The 19,994-nt window shown below is 38.3% G+C and overlaps 1 protein-coding gene across 4 annotated transcripts in view; it reads right to left on the bottom strand.

Moving 5' to 3' along the window:
* The window catches only part of pdlim5a (PDZ and LIM domain 5a), a 111,752-nt gene that overhangs the window by 33,344 nt on the left and 58,414 nt on the right, over positions 1 to 19,994 (bottom strand). For 2 of the 4 annotated variants that reach the window (XM_061901948.1, XM_061901938.1), the window contains exons 6-9: positions 19,210 to 19,230; positions 19,077 to 19,094; positions 17,665 to 17,837; positions 13,247 to 13,286 (exon numbers count right to left, since the gene is read on the bottom strand). In XM_061901948.1, the coding sequence (XP_061757932.1) occupies positions 13,247 to 13,286; positions 17,665 to 17,837; positions 19,077 to 19,094; positions 19,210 to 19,230 (252 nt within the window). The remainder of the gene's footprint in view (positions 1 to 13,246; positions 13,287 to 17,664; positions 17,838 to 19,076; positions 19,095 to 19,209; positions 19,231 to 19,994) is intronic. The other 2 variants (XM_061901954.1, XM_061901963.1) reach the window with 2 other exon arrangements.

Genomic DNA, 19,994 nt, shown 5'->3' with positions numbered 1-19,994 from the left:
TTCTGTGTGTCCGGCTGAATTTGAGCGTTCGAAGGTTTATTCTTCGGTACGGCTTGAGTTTGAAAACACCGGCACTTTACTTTCTGGTTTGGCTGATGGGATTTGTAGTTCTATTATGTAGTTCTACTTGTATGTGTAATGTGTGCCTCAAACAGAGCACCTGTGTTTTATGTTTTTTTTGTATGCTTGTCCATGAATCATGGCAACATTATAAATAATTCTGATCACACGTAAAACATTATATGACATTAATTAATGATGATAATAAAATGTAATGCTAAAATTAATAAGTTAGGATAAAATCACAGTGATTGATAATATGTCATCATGGTTGACAACAATATGGTTCAGTTGATTAATTCATGTCTATTATTTACATTATGATGATTCAAGATGGATACAATGTTTTGTTGTGTTCATGTTTACTTTTAGGTTATTACTTGCTGCTACTGCTGCTGCTGTTGCTTCTACTGTTGCTGCAATAGTACTAAATAAAACAAACAAAGAGTGCACAGCGACTGCGAGTAATTCCTTTAATGCTGAGTGACGACCCCTATTAAGAGGGCCAGTAAGGAAAAAACTGAACAGTCATAGACTACAACAATGTATCCCACTGGAGATGTTCTGTGTTTCTGTTTCTCACACGCTCCACTCTATAGGCCGAAGGATAAAGTAACATTTGAATAAATGCGTTAGCCAGATGAGGTGGTTTTGGGCATCTGGTCAGGATGCCACCCGAACTCCTCCGTAGGGAGGTGCTTTGGGCACGTCCGACCAGTAGGAGGCCACGGGGAAGACGCAGGACACGTTGGGAAGACTATGTCTCCCGGCTGGCCTAGAAACGCCTCGGGATTCCCCAGGAAGAGCTGGACAAAGTAGCTAGGGAGAGGGAAGTCTGGGCTTCCTTGCTTAGGCTGCTGTCCCCGCGACCCGACCTCGGATAAGCGGAAGAAGATTGATGGATGGATGGATGGATGGATGGATGAATAGTTACTCTACCTAATGGAGAGTTGGTGAATTACACACTGCAAAAACTGACATCTAAGTAAGATTAAATATTTCAAAAAAGGGTGATATTTGCTTATTTTCTGTCTGATTAGATAATTATTCTCACTAAGCAGATTTTACGTTAGTGTTTTACTTGTTTTACAGGTTTTGGTCCTAAATGATCTCAGTAAGATATTACAGCTTGTTGCTGAGATTTGATGACTTATATTGAGTAAAACATGCTTGAAACTAGAATAACAACTGTTGCAAAGCTGTGTCATCAACACTCAGATGTATAAAACTACTTTTTAAAGTAATACTTTCTTATTGCAAGCATGAAAAACAAATCATGGTGCCGAGCGCAAATCATTATCCATCCATCCATCTTCTTCCGCTTATCCGAGGTCGGGTCATGGGCGCAGCAGCCTAAGCAGGGAGGCCAGACTTCCCTCTTCCCAGCCACTTTGACCAGATCCTCCCGGGGGGATCCTGAGGCATTCCCAGGCCAGCCGGGAGACATAGTCTTCCCAACGTGTCCTGGGTCTTCCCCGTGGCCTCCAACCGGATATCACTCATATCCTTATGTCAAGATAATGGCACTAGCATTTGCTTAACTTAAGAATATTTCTCAACATATTGAGCTAAAAGGTAAAAAAAAAATGTCTACCAAGATAAGTGCATGTGTTTTTAGTGGGAATATACTTATTTTGTTGTGTCTGGGATCATGTTTTGTTTAAGTTATGTTCTGTTTGGTTTTTAGACTCTTTTTAGTTCCTGCTTTTTCACTCCATTGTCTTGTTTCCATGGTTACCCATTAGTTTCACCTGTTCCACGTTTGGATTCACACACCTGTCACCAATCATGTCACTGTTATTTAAAACATGTCTTTTTCTGTTGGTCGGTGTGGCGACATTTACTCTGTTGGACTTCTGCTACCGATGTTACCCATGCTACCATAGTTCCATGCCAAGTGAGTTTTGTATATTTTCCTGTCACAGTAAGTGTTTTCATTTTCATGTCCATAGTGTTTGCCCAAGTGCAAGTTTATTGTTTTCAAAGCCAAGTTTGTTCCCCGCCTTGTGCCCGCCTTTTGTTTGCACCCTTTGTTCCTTTTTTATAGTAAAGTTAAATTATGTCCTTGCCTTCACGTCATGTCCACTTCTATTCTTGCATCTCGGGAAAACAAACACCCCTTAGTCCACGTCCTGACATATTTTAAGGTATTTTGGGGTTTATTGAGGTTTGCTATTTTTATTTGTTTTGGAAAGTCTCGACAAGCCAAATTTTCTTTTTCTATTGGAAAATAATTTTGCTTAGTTCAAATAAAACACCCCCTCATTTTTGTATTTTTTTTTTTCTTGTTTTTGAACACTGACTTTTTGCAGTGCAGTGGCTTGGTGAAAAAAAACATTGTTTGTATGCCTGCGATGAGGTAGCGACTTGTCCAGGGTGTACACCGCCTTCCGCCTGATTGTATCGGGAACCAAAGCCCCCGGCCACCCCTTAGGGAATAAACGGTAGAACATGTATGGATGGATGGATGATTGTATGCCAGGAGTGTGCTGCTGTTTTTAGTAATTTGGCTACATATATGACAAACCCGGGGCGGCACGGTGTAACAGGGGTTACTGCATGTGCCTCACAATACGAAGGTCCTGAGTAGTCCTGGGTTCAATCCCGGGCTCGGGATCTTTCTGCGTGGAGTTTTCATGTTCTCCCAGTGACTGCAGGGGTTCCCTCCGGGTACTCCGGCTTCCTCCCACCTCTGAAGACATGCATCTGGGGATAGGTTGATTGGCAACACTAAATTGGCTACTAGTGTGTGAATGTTGTCTCTGTGTTGGCCCTGCGATGAGGTGGCGACTTGTCCAGGGTGTACGCCACCTTCCGCCTGATTGTAGCTGAGATAGGCACCAGCGCCCCCTGCGACCCCGAAAGGGACAAGCAGTAGAAAATGGATGGATGAATAGTTGCTCCACCTAATGGAGAGTTGGGGAATTACAGTGGCTTAGTGAAAAAAAAACAGTCAAAAATGGTTTGGGTATGCCCATAGTGTTCTGTTGTTTTTAGTAATTTTGCTTCCTATATGTCAAACCTTCCTTGCATCTTGTAAAATGACTTGTTTACACAAAGCCGCAGCATTAAAATCAGCATACCGTATATCTTAGTTTAATACGGGGATTTTAGTCACCATCTTCACAGTGCACGAAGCGCCCAGAGAGCGTATATTTCACCACCCCTCCAACTGCTCCCAGACTCGACATAACATGCTGCCGTACGACGTGGCTCCAACAATGCGTGTCATAAAAGTGTTGCCTTTGTTGAAGCATTGAACAAATGGTCCATTAACATGGCTGACACTGTCCAGCAACTTCACTTTGCCACACAACAGATGGGCTATCACTTAGCACTCTCATAGTCTGTGGCTGTCTCACGCACACGCACACACACACACACACACGCTCTTGAATTTGTTACCTCCTTGAGACAGGAGGAAAATGCCTACCTCTGTATGACCACCCTTTCTAGATATATAAAGATTTGTATTTATAACATTAATAATATATACAAACTATGTAAATATAAAAAAAAAAAACTTGTGAAAAATGTGTTGGAATTTCACAAGAAGGTCACAATTTCACAAAAAAGAATTTTGGCAGGATTATAATAAAAGTCGTCATTTTACTCAACGCAAGTCAAAATTTTACAAGAAAAACTGAACATTTGTGAAATATTATGATGAAAGTTGGAATTGTACTCAATAACAGTCGCAATTTTACAAGACAAGCTTATAATTCTGGCAATTTTACGAAAAGAGTCGTGGTTTTAATCGACAAGTCACAATTTTATAAGAAAACCTTAACATTTTGGCAATACCATAATAATAATCAGGATTTTACTTGGCAAAATGATGACAAACGTCATCATTTTACTCAAAAAATGTCACTATTTTACAACAACAAAAAATGGCAACATTGTGATAAAAGTCAGAATTTTATATGACAAATGTCACCATTTTGCAATAAAAAGTAATAATTTTACATGAAAAAGTTATACTTTTACATGAAAAAGGTTATAATTTTACGAGAACATATTGCAATATTACAGAAACAGAAAGAATATGAGAAATTGTTCCCAGTTTTATAAGAAAAATTTCAACACATTGTGAGAAATAGACTGCTTTTAGCTATTTTTGGTTTTGTGTTTGTAATGGTTTTTTAATCTTCATTATTTACTTCGTTATCACAGTATGTCTATATATACACATTTATTTTCTTCTTTTATTAATTTTGGTCAAAGGGGGTGCATTTCAATTTCTAACACACACTTGTTTTTACATATGTTGTTCCAGAGGGGGAGCACTTCCAATTTTTACACACACTTATTTCATATGTTGACCAGTCAATTTGAAAAATCCCTCCTTTTTGTGACCATCCTTATTTTGATAGATTTCACCACAAGGGGGTGCAAATGAGACATTCTCTATTAGATGCAATGCTTTTCTGTATTGGGACCATGATCTCGGTCCTAACTTGTTCACCGGTCCTCATATGGAAGGTAATTTTACTTGTTGATGTCTCAAGAAGGGTAGAAATACATGCACACACACACACGCGCACGCACGCACACACGCACGCACGCACACACACGGACGGACAAAGGCCAAGATATCCATTTATATGGACGCCCAGTGACACACGCCTCCTTCTTTACGTAATCGAGTGCGTACAGTTGCCTCTACGAGCCTGTGAATGATCTCTGTGAGACGCTGCCAAGCTCGCTTTCACACAGACCACGGAGTGTTAAAAGTTGTTTCCATGAGTTGTCTCGGAGGACATATGTAGTCGTGTCTTCTGGCGCCAAGCTCCCGGGAACACATTTGTTGGCTCAAACCGTGCCGTCGCCGAAAGACCTGTTGATTATCTTATTATTAGTTGTGGATTGTTCTGGTGTGCATAAAGTGGGACGGATGCCAGATAGTAGGGCTGTTAGTATGTTGAGTTGCCAGTCTGTGGGTTTTAGCTCATAGGTTAGCACAGCCTGAATATCGTTTTGATCCAAACATGTGCAGGATGACCACTGTAACAGAAGCAGCAATTAAAACCACGCTGTAATTACAGAGGACCTTCCACATTTGGTATCACATTCTGGAGTCCAAATATTAATTTTATAATGAAATCTCCTAAATTGAGTAAAGCACAATATTTCTATATCTCTCAATCATAATGATTAATTCATGAGTGTTTTTATTTGGCTTTTTGCATGTATATTGGTGATGGGGAAAATGTTTAATGACCACAGTAAAATAAAAAAAATGTTTGGGTTATTGTACAGCCATTAAATGATTATTATTCGTGGTGGCTTGACACTGGGACATTTTTTTTAACTGCATCAGAAAAGTTTGTTATTAAACGTATTTATGCGCTTGTTTGCACCACCTAAGTCATGCATAATGTAGGCGCAACCATTTTTTTTGAGTTTCCTTATATTGGGCTTGACCCGTACTCATTTTTACATTCCTATACAGTTAACATGTTACTTAAAACATGGCCTCTACAGTTAATAAAAGTGCCCAGTTTGACCCTGGAACAGAGTATTTCAAATGAATAGGTGTGACAATTAGTGTCTTTGAAGGAAAAGAAGAGGGGGAAAAAAAGGAAAAGTAATGGAAGTCAGCAGGAAGTAAAGTGTTGTAAAAATGTGTTGAATTGCACTTTTTGTGTTCGGGCTGCCCCTTTGTGGTAGCTTGGTTGAACTGCAAAATAGAGCACTATAAAAATTATAGTGTTCTATTTTGCAGTTAAAAATGATATATATATATATGTGTGTGTGTGTGTGTGTGTGTGTGTGTGTGTGTATACACACATATGTGTGTGTGTATACACACATATGTGTGTGTGTGTATACACGCGCATATATATATATATATATATGTGTGTGTGTGTGTGTGTGTGTGTATACAAACACATACATGTATGTATTATTACAAATATTTTATTAAAATATCTTATCTCTTAGAATAAGGCCAGGTACAATTTTAAAAGAATGGGTGGCTGATGTTGCAGGCTTTTTTTTTTTTTTTTATAACATTTTATAAAATAAAATCAACATGATTTGTGGGGTGAAAATTCCATAGAAGAAGTAGCAACACATGAAAAAGAAGAAAATAAGAAATAGAAACAAGGAGTATATGCAGTAACTTTATTGGCTAAAATATATAATACCTTTTTTTTCAAATTGAGAATTCCCATCTGTTGTCAAAACATACCACTTCAATCAGTGACGGCAAGGCTAAATCATATTAAAGTAAACACACGCCAAGAGATAAATAAGGAGAAATATTTTACACAGCGAGAAGGGCCTTTAAACGTATAACAGAACATTTACAGAGCTTATCATTGCACCTAAACAACCCAACATTGTAACTTTCAATAACCTTTAGACCACACAAAGTGTCCTAATGCACTACTTTGGACTGCAACATCCAAGCACATGCGTTTATATACACATCCTTTACGTCTACTATTTTCAAACACCGGCATTTGGGGACATTGTTTGAGGTCATGCGGCTGAATAGTTGATTATACTACAAGGACAAAAGAATTGGGATAGGCCTCTTTATCAACTAATTCATCAGCCAGGGGTCGGACTTGTCTCTCAATCTTAGTCCGTCACATGTTTGTGTGGACAAGTCGTTGAAGCTATTTTTTCCCTTACCGGTGCACAAAACAAATTAAGGTGTCGTCGGCGACCTCTGACTTCACCGTGTCCTACAAGTGAGAAAGTTCCCCGACAAATGGAAGATGTTACAGATGCAACAACCTGTAGCCAAATATTTTAAAATGTAATCCGTAAAAGCCGTATAATATTTTTAATACTGAATACAACTGTCAGGTTCAAACACTGATGATATTTATTAAACAGACAAGAAGAAAGGAATCAAACAGAGACTGGATTCAATTTAGCTCAATGAGGAGAAACCCGTAGACCTGTACCCTTGTACAGTGTCGTCCCATGCTCTGACAAGAGAATTATACGCCTCCTCTTTTATTTTGGACTTTCCCTGATTACAACAACTAAATGCGTGCATCTTTTGTTTTTATTAATAACATTGTTATTCTGAAGGTAACCAATAATAAATAAAATACTTTTGACCATTAATGCGACTTCTTGAACAGGTGCGATAGAAACGGATGGATGGAATAAAATGCATGACAATGTTTTATATTTTGAACGCTATTTTTAACACTGTGATTACCAGCGGAATTATTAATTACGTGTCGTGTTAAGCAACGTCAGCTAAGATTTATCTGAGAGCCAGATGCGGTCATCAAAAGAGCCACATCTGGCTCGAGAGCCTTAGGTTCCCTACCCCTGCCATAGAGCCTGGTGTCCCGATACTTTTGTCCCTGTAGTGTATGAGTCTCAAACAGAAAATACTGTAAATACTGTAATTGCTCTTAGTTTCACACCAAGTCAAAAAGCTTTGGAGTTACCAGCTGTGGCTGTTGGCAACCTCCTGATTTTTTTTTGTTTTGTTTTTTTAAATCAACGCCACAAAATGGAAGTATCATGAGTAATCAGCAGCTTTTAAAATATTGGTTTGTGCAAGCCAGCTTTTGCTAACGCATTGTTTACATAGAACTCATCAGTACTTATACTACTATCACCACATTGGTTCTGTCTGTGTTGTGCAATACACTTGGTGATGAAAGACCTGTTTTCGTTTCCACTTTCTCATGCTCTCCACTATGAAAGTTAAAAAATAAAAGTGGTGTATTTGTAATGCGTTTTCTGAGTTATCGGCCAGTAAATAAACACCACGGCAAAAATAGGAGCATTTGTAGTAGCACTCTATCAGTTGATGCTGGTTGAGAGCATATTTGTCGTGTCGAAAACATCTATTTTATCACTACGTTACAGCGGATTCATGTTGTTTAGTGAGGATTTAACAGGATGATATTACATGAAACTGAGGGTCTGAATGCATCCAGCTCAGCACAGCTCTGTGAAAAAATATAGGAGGAAAAATCCCCCGTGCGCGTCCACATAACTATTGATTCCATTTGTCCCTCCCATTACTTCCCCTTGTCCCACCGTGCCCACACCAGTCCTCTGCAGCAGTCAAACAGATATATACGACACATAGTCACACGTACATGTACACATACATATACAACCAGGTCTACTGGACATTGAGGGTGCGAGCCGACACGCCGTGGTGCCAGTCTCTCAGCTCGGTGTACTTTGGGCCGATCACCAACCGCGTGGTGGTCTTGTTCACTCTGCCGTCACACCAGAAAACAAAGTGTTTAGGGATAATGCGGACGCGCCAAAAAAAACACACTGCACAGCACCAGGGGATGCAGTGAAGACGTGGTTAGGAACACGCTAACAAAGGCCAAACACATGCAGAACTGCAGACCGCCATGATGGCCAACAACACCACAGGTTAGGCAACATGCACCACCAAACACGACAAATGACCACCTAGGGCTGGGCAATACGTCGATATACTCGATATATTGCGGGTTTGTCTCTGTGCAATATAGAAAATGACTATATCGTGATATTCAAGTACCATATTTCCTTGAATTGTTGCTGGGTATATAGTATGTGCCTGCCTAGAATTACTGCCGGGTCAAACTCGTTTTGCAAAATAATTAGCGCATGCTTAGCATTATCGCCGGCTAAGTATTAACGCCGGTGCAAACTCGTTTCGCTAAATATTATTTTTATTAGCGCATGTCTAGAATTTCCGCCGGGTGAAACTCGTCACGTCACGAGTGACACTTCACCTGTCATCATTTTCCAAATGGATGAGACTGATTTCAATAATTTGTAAACACATAAAGGGAAGAAGATTAAGAGCTATTCAGTAGGATTTAAGGTGCAAGCTATTGAATATGCTAAAAAGAAAAGTAAGCAGTTATGTTTTATTAATACCCCGCCTTCCGCCCGATTGTAGATGAGATAGGCGCCAGCGCCCCCCGCAACCCCGAAAGGGAATAAGCGGTACAAAATGGATGGATGGATGGAATACACCGTAGCTGCCTGTGTCAAATATGAGTCATTACATGACTCCCACCTCCAGGTGGAAGAGGGGGCTAGTGATCCTTCTTGCGACTACTCGGCTGCAGAAGAAGTGACAACAAGGAGCAAGATTGAGCAGCGATCGTTTATTATTTCCTCTCGCTTGCACTTTTAACACGGATGATTACATATCTAAAATAAAACCGTTTTCTAAACTGGACTTTCAATCGAAGCAGGAGGTAATAAAGGAAGATCTCCAACGAGACAGAGAGACTTTTAGAACTGAAGAAAGATAGGGAAGACTTCTATAAACAAGTTATCGATGTTTTTGATCAGAAGGAGCTGAACATGGACTTTATTTTTAAGTAAAGGTAAGACCATAATAACGTTTTTTTTTAATTAAATGTGCTTTTCATGATGGTATCCTTACATCACACTCAAATTTATAAGCGTAGGCCTAAATTTACCGCATGCCTTTGGTAAGCGCCGGAGTGAGAAGAGGTCTTAAAATAATTAATGCATGCTTGCCTTTACCGCATGCCTTTGTCAAATGCCGGAGTGAGAAGAATTTTTAAATTAATTAGCGCCCCGGCGGCAATTTAAGGAAATACGGTATACGTTTTACTTTTAGCTGCAGGCATTAAACTGCATGCGTTTCTCCCTCTTTCTTTTCTCTCCTTCTCACAGAGACTTAAAACAAGCGCACCTTCTTGTGTGCGCCGCGCGTACAACGTCACACGCCCTCTCCGAGCGGAGCGGTAGCAACATGCTAACTTTAGCTGTGATGCTAGCGGTGTGGTGCGGGTGGTAATACGAGAGAGAGACGGTGCAAATCTGGTAACAAATGGAGGAAGAATTAATTCCCAAGAAAAAACAGCAGGGGGTTCATCGTCTGGCGGTGGTTTGACTTTAAGCGGGATGTTGAAAAACGTATGCGGGAAAAGCGTTGCTACAAAAAGTAGCGGCACTAGCAAAGTACGGCCCGGGGGCCACATGCGGCCCGTTGACCTTTTCAATCGGGCCCGCCTGATATTTTCAAATATTTTTTTTTGTTTTTTTAAGATGGAAACTGGAGCTGCCGTTATGATATGCAGTGATGTTTTCTAATGACCATAAGTCTTGAAGTATACAAAGTAGTTCAATGGTTGGAATCTGTGCTTTAGGATGATATACCAGTTTTTATGGTAATGTAATTAGTTACTACGGTAATCTAATTAGTTACTATGGTCATATAATTAGTTACTATGGTCATCTATGTCACAGCAGCTCAGACGAGGCACCAAGCAGCATGGGCGGGAAGCGCTTCCACAGACGTGGAAGGAGATTTTCACTACAGAGTTCTAAAGTTTAAGTGGTATATCAGATATATCAGATTGTAGGTGGGTTTATTTTGTACCCTTTTTGTTTGTTGCGTTTTACTTGATTGTAAAATATGTCGATCGAGAGGGAGTGTGACGTTTATATTTTGTCAATATTCAGTGTTTTATTGTTTATAGAAAAATGAAAAATTCCATTATGTTTTTTAAGGCGGTCTGTCATAACGTTTTTAGCATTCAATCAGACATTATTGTGAGGTTTTGTATTAATGATACTAAAAATTTATATACCGGCCCCCAGACACATTTTTTTCTCTAAATGTGGCCTCCGAGTAAAAATAATTGCCCAGGCCTGCGGTAGAAAATGAAGAGTGCTTCAAACTCTGCATGTCAACATGTCCGTTCGGTGCCACACCCACAAAATGCCGAAGCAACTATTTCCACATCAACACCGTAGGACATATACTATTTGATACGCAGGTCATTTTTATGTGACACTTATTGAAATATCTTGTGTGACATCATGCACAAAAGTGCACTTTATTTGTTTTTAACAATTATAGTGGCGTTCTGTACAAAAAGTGCACTTTAATTTAGTGTTGTTTTGATATGTCATCTTAGTGACATCATGCACAAAAGTGCACTTAGCTTTTTTTTTTAAATGTCTCTGACAATCTTGCACTTTCTGTTTTAAAATGACATGAATGTCTTAACTGTTTAATAAATACAGTTTTGGTCAATTCACTTAGTTGTGATTTCCCTCTCTGAATGAAAGTTTAAAATGAGCGTATATTAATGCAGTATGAACAAGAATGTTTCAATGTAGACACACAGAATCATCATACTGCTGTGATTATACCGTACTTTTCGGAATATAAGTCGCTCCGGAGTATAAGTTGCACCTGCCGAAAATGCATAATAAAGAAGGGGAAAAACACATATAAGTCGCACTGAGTATAAGTCGCATTTTTGGGGGAAATTTATTTGATAAAATCCAACACTAAGAATAGACATTTGAAAGGCAATTTAAAATAAATAAAGAATAGTGAACAACAGGCTGAATAAGTGTACGTTATATGACACATAAATAACCAACGGAGAACGTATGTGCCTGGTATGTTAACATAACATATTGTGTTAAGAGTCATTCAAATAACTATAACATATAGAACATGCTATACGTTTACCAAACAATCTGTCACTCCTAATTGCTAAATCCGATGAAATCTTATACGTCTAGTCTCTTTCGTGAATGAGCTAAATAATATTATTTGATATTTTACGGTAATGTGTTAATAATTTCACACATAAGTCTCTCCTCAGTATAAGGTGCACCTCCGGCCAAACTATGAAAAAAACTGCGACTTACAGTCCGAAAAATATGGTATGCATCAAGTGTTCATTTAAGACTTAAGGCAAAATATCGAGATATATATCGTGTATCACGATAACGCCTAAAAATATCGAGATATTAAAAAAAGTCCATATCGTCCAGCTCTATGACCACCACACACTCTGATTGGCCACTAATGTGATGGGAACATGTTAACACTGCCTCAACACTGCCCCCTGTGGACCACTACAAAACACCTGTGCGATGCTGTTTGTGCAGGATTAGCGCTTGTTAACACCAAGGTTGCCAAACGTCCCATACGTAGAAACTGTACCTATGTACATATTATGCCGAAAATGGACCCACGTTGCTTAAAATTACAGTGAAAATCAAAAAATAGCTTGTAAAATATAAATTGAATGACAGCGCTTTTTACATTTAAATTGTATTCCCAGCCCTTTCCTTTCATTACACTGCAAAAACTGAAATCTAAGTAAGATTAAATACCTCAAATAAGAGTGATATTTGCTTATTTTCTGTCTAAGATCATTCTTCTCACTAAGCCGATTTTATGTTAGTGTTTTACTTGTTTTAAGGGTTTTGGTCCTAAATGATCTCAGTAAGATATTACAGCTTGTTGCTGAGATTTTATGACCTATATTGAGTAAAACATGCTTGAAACTAGAATATCAACTGTTGCAAAGCTGTGTCATCAACACTCTCAAGTATAAAAATACTTTTTTAAAGTAATAATTTCTTACTTCAAGCATATAAAAAATAATCATGAAAAATAATCATGAATATGAGACACAATTGTGTGAAACAATAGAAAATACGTACTCATATAGTAGTACAGTTGTTATTAGTGAGAATTTACTTATTTTAAGGTATTTTGGGGTTCATTGAGGTTAGCTAATTTTACTTGTTTGGAAAGTCTTGACAAGCCAAATGTTCTTGTTTTATTGGCAGATAGATTTACTTTGTTTAAATAAAGTACCCCTAATTTATGTATTTGTGTATTTATTTATTCATTTATGACTTTTTGCAGTGTAGAAAATAGTAACAGAGTTCACCAACTCTTCCATTAGTAGCGTGGGTTTAATTCACGGCCCGGGTTACATTCGGAAGAATATCACAGACTAAATACAGACTTGTTTAATATTGAGAGGTAGGGCCTGTTGTAGGGCTCTGCTATCCAAGTGCTAGTTTATTTCATTCAGTTAATATTGTCATTTTGAACCTAAAATGTAAAAAACATTGAACAGTGTGTTTCCCGTGTCTTCGTGTTACTCCAAAAAGCACATTTGAATTCAATTAAATTGAGGTTTGAGTCAAAAAGTATACAAAATGATTTCAACCATCCGGTCGGTCCTGCCAACAAGGCAGTCCTTATTTACTTTCTAAGGTAGTTGGCGTAGTTATGTATCATACTGCCCAATATTATGTCATTTACATTTACAGACTGACTGATTAGGATTTTGACTTAAGTGTCTCTGCTGTCTAGACAGGAAGAGGATGTCATCGATCAGCTTAATAAAGACCAGAAGGCGTCATAGACCACGACACATGCACTTACTTTGTCTTCTTGGCAGCGTCTGCTTCTTCCGTTTCTGGAACTACACAACAAGAAAAAAAAGACAACTTGAGGAAATACTCCTGTAGATACTACTATTCCACTACGTCAGCCCCATTCATTTGTCTCATACACAAAAAGTGCCATATGACCATAAGTAGACGTGCAACACACACACACACACACACATACACACACCTCTGTCATGGCTGCTGAATACAATATGGCTGATAAAAATATCTTCAGATTAATAAAGAAGTGCAGACCTGAAAGTAATCTGCATCCGGTTTTTCGACCCCTTATACTGAATTGTGGTTAACTTGTTTTTGTATGACCCCCCCATAGGATCGTCAGGACCTTTGTGTCTTTCAGAATATTTATTTTCAAGCAATGAATGTACGTCAAAGATTATACATTTTTGTTTTTTTAAGGTTCCTTTAATTAGCCTAAAATGAGGAAAAACTATTTAAAAAGTCATACATTTGGTGGTATTTGGAACATTTTTTTTTTAATAAATCTAGTTTTGATGTTGAATTTTGAAAAATACATCAGTATTAGGGGTGTAACGGTACACAAAAATGTTGATTCGGTATGTACCTCGGTTTAGAGGTCACTGTTCGGTTAATTTTCGGTACAGTAAGAAAACAACAAAATATAAATGTTTTGGTTATTTATTTAACAAATTTGTAAACAATGGCTTTATCCTTTTAACATTGGGAACACTATAACTCTGGCCACGTTAATCCACATTAAACTGCCTCAACTTGTTGCTCAGATTAAATAAAATGACAAAACTTTTCTTCTACATATTAAAAGTGCAACAGTAAACAGTTTCAAGTCAACTCACCATGCTTAATTTATTACAGCATTTGGGAAGCCTGTAGTTGATTTTTATTATGTAAATGTTATATTTTTATCAACATGTGATAGCAGGGACCTTACCATTCAAACTAGGCTGCTACTTTACTAATGATTCATGTAACCATAGCTGAAAAAATAGTACAACAGCAATAGGAGAGACTATTTGTCCCTGAACACCATGGAATTCATGTCGGCTTAATGATACAGTTACATTATTATATCACTAGCATACACACACACGCACACACATATGCGCACGCGCGCGCGCACACGCACACACACACACACACACCGCACAATGACCTAAAACACACACACCGCAAAATAAGCTCACGTTACGCTAAAAGTTAATTAGCCTTCACCTCAAGCCAGGACTGCGAGCGAGCAGTTTGTTTCTAGAACGTCATTTAGAACGTTGACTGGGAGGTGTTTATTATAATTTAGGGAGAGTCCGCTGCTATACACCTATCTGCTCCATGCTGAAGCTTTGACTACGTGCGCTCTGAATACGCACTGTGATTGGTTGTTACCGCCCTGAATACGCACTGATTGGCTGTTACCGCTATATGTGTAACCAATCAAATGGTTGTGTGGGTGGGAGAATGCTGGGTGCTGTGTAGGAGACAGAAGCAGAACGGAGCGGAGCAGCTTGTTAAGACTTTAGCTTAGGCGGCTACTTCATATGTTGGTGTGGAAAAACTTGTTCGGTACATCTCTGAACCGAACCAGAACCCCCGTACCAAAACGGTTCTATACAAATACATGTACCGTTACACCCCTAATCAGTATATTAAAAAAACAACATTTTCCCCAAGTTGATTTTAATTAGGATTCTCTTTGGTAATTATTTTGAACATTTTCTTTTTTTCTCACGTTCATACATTTTTATACTTGAACTTCTGTTTTTCAGATATTCAAATGCTAGTGTTTACAGTTTAACACTACGTTTTAGATTCAGACTTTTTGCCCGGATTTAGCGCGGGGTCGGGGAATCAACTGAGAGGGGCGTGGAATCCAAAGATTCTTTTGGACTTAATTTATGACCTAATTTAACTCACTCGTGTTTACGTCAAAAAATGTCACAGTAAAATCCATGAAAAATCTTATTTTTGATCCCACATTAAACTTAACAAAAAAACAATACAACCATTGTTGCTAAGATTTCAATTTGAAATCCTAGCTATTACTTACAGTAGTTGTTGTTATATTTTGGAACACGCTATTAATTTGAAATTGCCTTTTGAAAGGGGAAAAAAAGACTACTAACTAACTATTAATTAGCGTGTATATTTCAAGCTGGGGTGGTACTAAAAACTAACTTGAGATGGAAAAAATATAAATATATATTTACTGCAGTTTTTGAGACAAGTTGATATTTTTGTCTTCCTGACTTTGAGTGCTTTTTTTTAATCCAACAAAATCTAACACTGCACAAAAAATGTCTTGCAATCTTACTGTAAATTATTTATAGGACAAACTAATAAAAAAAAGCTATATACTTGGGTTTGTAAACATTCCGAACTTTAAATTTAGAATGTGTTGGCCAAAATATATACATGTTGGCATGCTTTTAATCATGGTGACAGTTTGACCCTGGAACAGAATACAATAATTTCACTTCTATAGTTTTAGAGGCGACTGACGGCTGGACCAGCGGCAAAAGGCCTGCAACTTGGTCACCGGAGGGCCACCCTCCCTCCTGTTGCAAGTAGCTTCTGTGTTGTAACTAGGGTTGTACGGTATACCGGTATTAAAAAAGTACCGGTCCGCCAACTCCCTCCCCAACATATTTTCAATATACCGTAATATTTTTTGTCAATTTAAAGCCAATAATTAAATTTTTTGTGGTCCCCTTTATTTAAAAAAAGTACCGAAAAGTACCAAAATATTGGTATAGGGTCAACACTAGTTGTGATGTTGTGTATGATGCTTATAATTCCTTGCCCTTTTGTGGGTTCTTCCGAGGATGTTGTAGTCGTAATGATTTGTACAGTCTTTTGAGACATTTGTGATTTGGGGCTATATAAATAAACATTGATTGATTAATTGATATAATGCCATCAAGTTCTTTCCTGGCCCCAGACTGAGTCCCCCTCCCGCATACGAGCCCAGTACGGAATCATCTTTTGGTTTTACTTATCCACCCCCAACTATGTCTATTTTTTGGGGGCAAACCCTCAGCGCTGCAGTTCTGTCACTTTGTACAACGTACAGTATGTCTGCTCTTGAACGGGTTTGTGCTGAAAATGAAATTGTGTTGCACTTAGGGCTGGGCGATATATCAATATACTCTATATGGTGCGGATTTGTCTCTCTGCCATATAGAAAATGACGATATCGTGATATTAGAGTATACGTTCGCACACAGTTGCTTTTAGCTGCTGGCATTACACTAAAGGGGTTTCCCACTCTTTTTTGTCTCTCCTTCTCACAGAGACTTAAAACAAGCTCACCTTCTTACATACGTCATGCGTGCAACGTCACACGCCCTCCCCGAGCAAAGAGGTAGCTACATGGGTGACATTAGCTGTGGTGCTAACGGTGCGTAATACGAGAGAGAGAAGATGCAAATCTAGTAACAAATGGAAGAAGAATAAATTCCCACGAAAAACAGAACGGGGCCCATCGTCTGGTGGTGGTTTGGCTTCAAGCAACAAGATTTATTACAAGTATGAGGCAAAAGCGTTGCTACGAAAAGCAGCACCACTGCTAATGTGTAGCATGACTTGAAAAGTCACCCGCTAGAGAATGAAGAGTGCTTGAAACTCTGCATGTCAACATCTACGTTCGGTGCCACACCCACAAAATGCTGAAGCAACAATTTCCAGATCAACACCGTACGATAAAAAAAATCAACAACAAAAGGAGATAACGTCCGCAGTAACCTACCACATAGCGAAGGAAATACACTATTAGAGTTCCTGTTATGCAGCTCATTTTTATTTGACACTTATTGAAATATATTGTGTGACATCATGCACAAAATTGTACTTTGTTTTAAACTATTGTAGTGGCGTTCAGTACAAAAAGTGCACTTTAATTTAGTGTTGTTTTGATATGTCGTCTTAGTGACATCATGCAAAAAAGTGCACTAATAACTTGTTTTAAAATGTCTCTGACATTGTTGCACTTTCTGTTTTGGAAATGACATGAATGTTTGTGCCACTGCCTAATAGCTGTTTAATAAATACAGTTTTTGTAAATTGACTTAGTTGTGGTTTTCCTCTCTGCATGAAAGTTTAAAATGAGCATGTATTAATGCAGTATGAAACAGAATGTTTTAATGTAGACACATAGAATCATCATACGGCTGTGATTATATGTATCAAGTGTTCATTCAAGGCTAAGGCGATATATATCGTGTATTGTGACATGGCTTAAAAATATCGAGATATTAATAAAAGTCCATAATGCCCAGCCCTAGTTGCACTTGTGCAATGACAATATAAATCCTTCCTTCCTTCATGAGGAAATATTTTATGTTTGAGGGTTTCCTATTTGGGCACAAAATTTGCATTAAACAGTTACAAGCAACAACGGCCTCAGTGTTAGTTACATACCGCGCTCAGTGCCTGTGATCTGAGCTAGAATCCTAAAGGATCTGGATTGGGTGGTGCCAGTGCGTGGACGCCAGTCCTCTGTATCCTCCATGATGCGCTTCCTGCTGGCGTCGGCATGAGTGGGCACGTGGTAGAAGTGGATGTCTGTGTCCACAACGTGTTTCCTGGGAGGCCTGGAGGAGAAGGGCTCAGTATCAATAAAGGTTCTTCTAAATCAGGGGTGTCCAAAGTGCGGCCCGGGGGCCATTTGCGGCCCACAGGTCATTTTTTAACGGCCCCACGGCACATTTTAAAAATACTATGGAAAAAAATTAAAACATAAAAAGTGGTATAAAATAGCAAATGTAAAATATAACAGGAACATTTTGCAATGTTTACTCTAACACAACTGCCATGCAGGCTGTTTCTTTAAAAACTAATAAGAAAATCAAAATCAATGTCATTAAGTAATATTGACCTTTTCAAGGCTCCAATTACGTCACATTAAATAGTCCACTTTGAGATATTTTTGTGGGCAAATGTTGTATATTTTGTGTTTGCCATATAAAAAACTGAGCTGTTTTTTTCAAAGAAGGGCCTAAAACGAACAAAAAAAAAAACATAAACTACAAAAAACTTATAATTGACGAATAGATCTGAAGTTCATCTCGAGACCATTGTGTTAAAAGTAAACAGTAAAAAAAAATGGTGATTTATTTTTTTAACACTTTAATGAGTAGGACCCCTTTGGATCAGTGTGTTTGGTTTTTAAGTGTCATTGCACAAAAAATAATAGTGAATTAAAATCAATGGTGTTAAGAGTTGTTGACTTTTTTTACGGCTCCAATTATTATATAATCTCAAATATTCTACTTAAAAATTTTATTGGGTGAAAATATTGCATATTTTGTGTTTTTTCCATTAAAAAACATGGTTTTCTTTGACAAGAAGAGCATACAACTTAAATCTTTAAAAACGTCATATTGACAGATATACCTAATGTTGATCTAGAGATTTAAAACTTGAATAATAATAAAAATAATAATACTTAATAATGACACATTTTTAATATTTTATTTTTACCAAAACCCTTTGGGGTCCCCGAGATCAAGCCTGAGTGGAGGCCTAAATGTATATTTTTTATACATATATTGAATTTTTTTCTAAAATAAATGGCGCCCGCTTGCTGTGATTTTTCAGTGCGCGGCCCTCAGTGGATAAAGTTCGGACACCCCTGTTCTAAATGACCAAGACACTCTTAAAGCTGGTTAGTCAACAAGTCCTGTGCGGTATGTTTAGTTAGGGTGGAAGAATGGGAATGAATTGGAAAATCTTTTGATGAAGTCGCATGAAATATGAAGTTGATGGTCTACAATACAGTATGTAGTTTAACACACACGATGATAATGCCCAGGTTTGAGCCGAGCAGATACCTTGCTGGCTGGGGTTTTCTTGAAAAGCAATACAAGGGGAAAAACAAACGAGACGAAAAGGAGACAAAAATCAACTAAACTGAAGAGTGAAAAAAGGCCTGTAGTCAGTGGGGTCATCTTAGGGTAAACTTACCTCATAATAGTTTGAGGTCCACTTGAGGGGACAAAGCCGATGAAGAAGGGAGAAAAGAGAGAAAGTCAAGTTCAGGCAAAGAGAAAGCGCAAGTGTCAGTGCATGCCACTAGAGGGAGCCAAAGACATGGCTGATGACACCATGGTTAGTTCAGGCAAACTATCCCCAGGTGGTGGTGCTGCTAGCTGTACTGTCCAATTAATCACATGCCTTTTTTTTTTTTTTAGGTCAGTCTTCCATCAATCCATTTCCTACCGCTTGTCCCTATTCTACTGGAGCAAAAATAGATATGTCACGAAAAGCAAGATCAATGCATATTATTGATTATGTCACGTCCCCCGCGACCCCAAAAGGGAATAAGCGGTAGGAAATGGATGGATGGACGGATCCACGAGAGGGACACAATATTAAAAAGTCCTATCCATATACAGTAAGCCTATATAGATGTCAATTGGTTCCGGGTCTAGCCGTGGAAAATGAATTTTCACAAAGCCGGAATAATTAATTATAATTCCAATAATTTCATAACTACAGCATAAAAACAATAGCACGGTTTAAATACCATTTTAGCAGCATTACTGCCCTGTAGACATGAAACAACTGTAAATAGCTTTACAAACATTGAATAAAACACAGTAATGCAATCAGTGGCCACAATACTGAACAGCACACTTGGTGTTGACCACTTGGTCTTATCAAGTGATCAATACAACTAGAGTATTGATATTTTTCACTCGTTTGTACATTTTTATTCTTAAAATTGCTTACTATAGGACAGGGGTCCC

The sequence above is a fragment of the Nerophis ophidion genome, linkage group LG01 (genome assembly GCF_033978795.1).
Source record: "Nerophis ophidion isolate RoL-2023_Sa linkage group LG01, RoL_Noph_v1.0, whole genome shotgun sequence".
NCBI lineage: Eukaryota > Metazoa > Chordata > Actinopteri > Syngnathiformes > Syngnathidae > Nerophis > Nerophis ophidion.
This window is presented reverse-complemented; position numbering and strand designations above follow the sequence as displayed.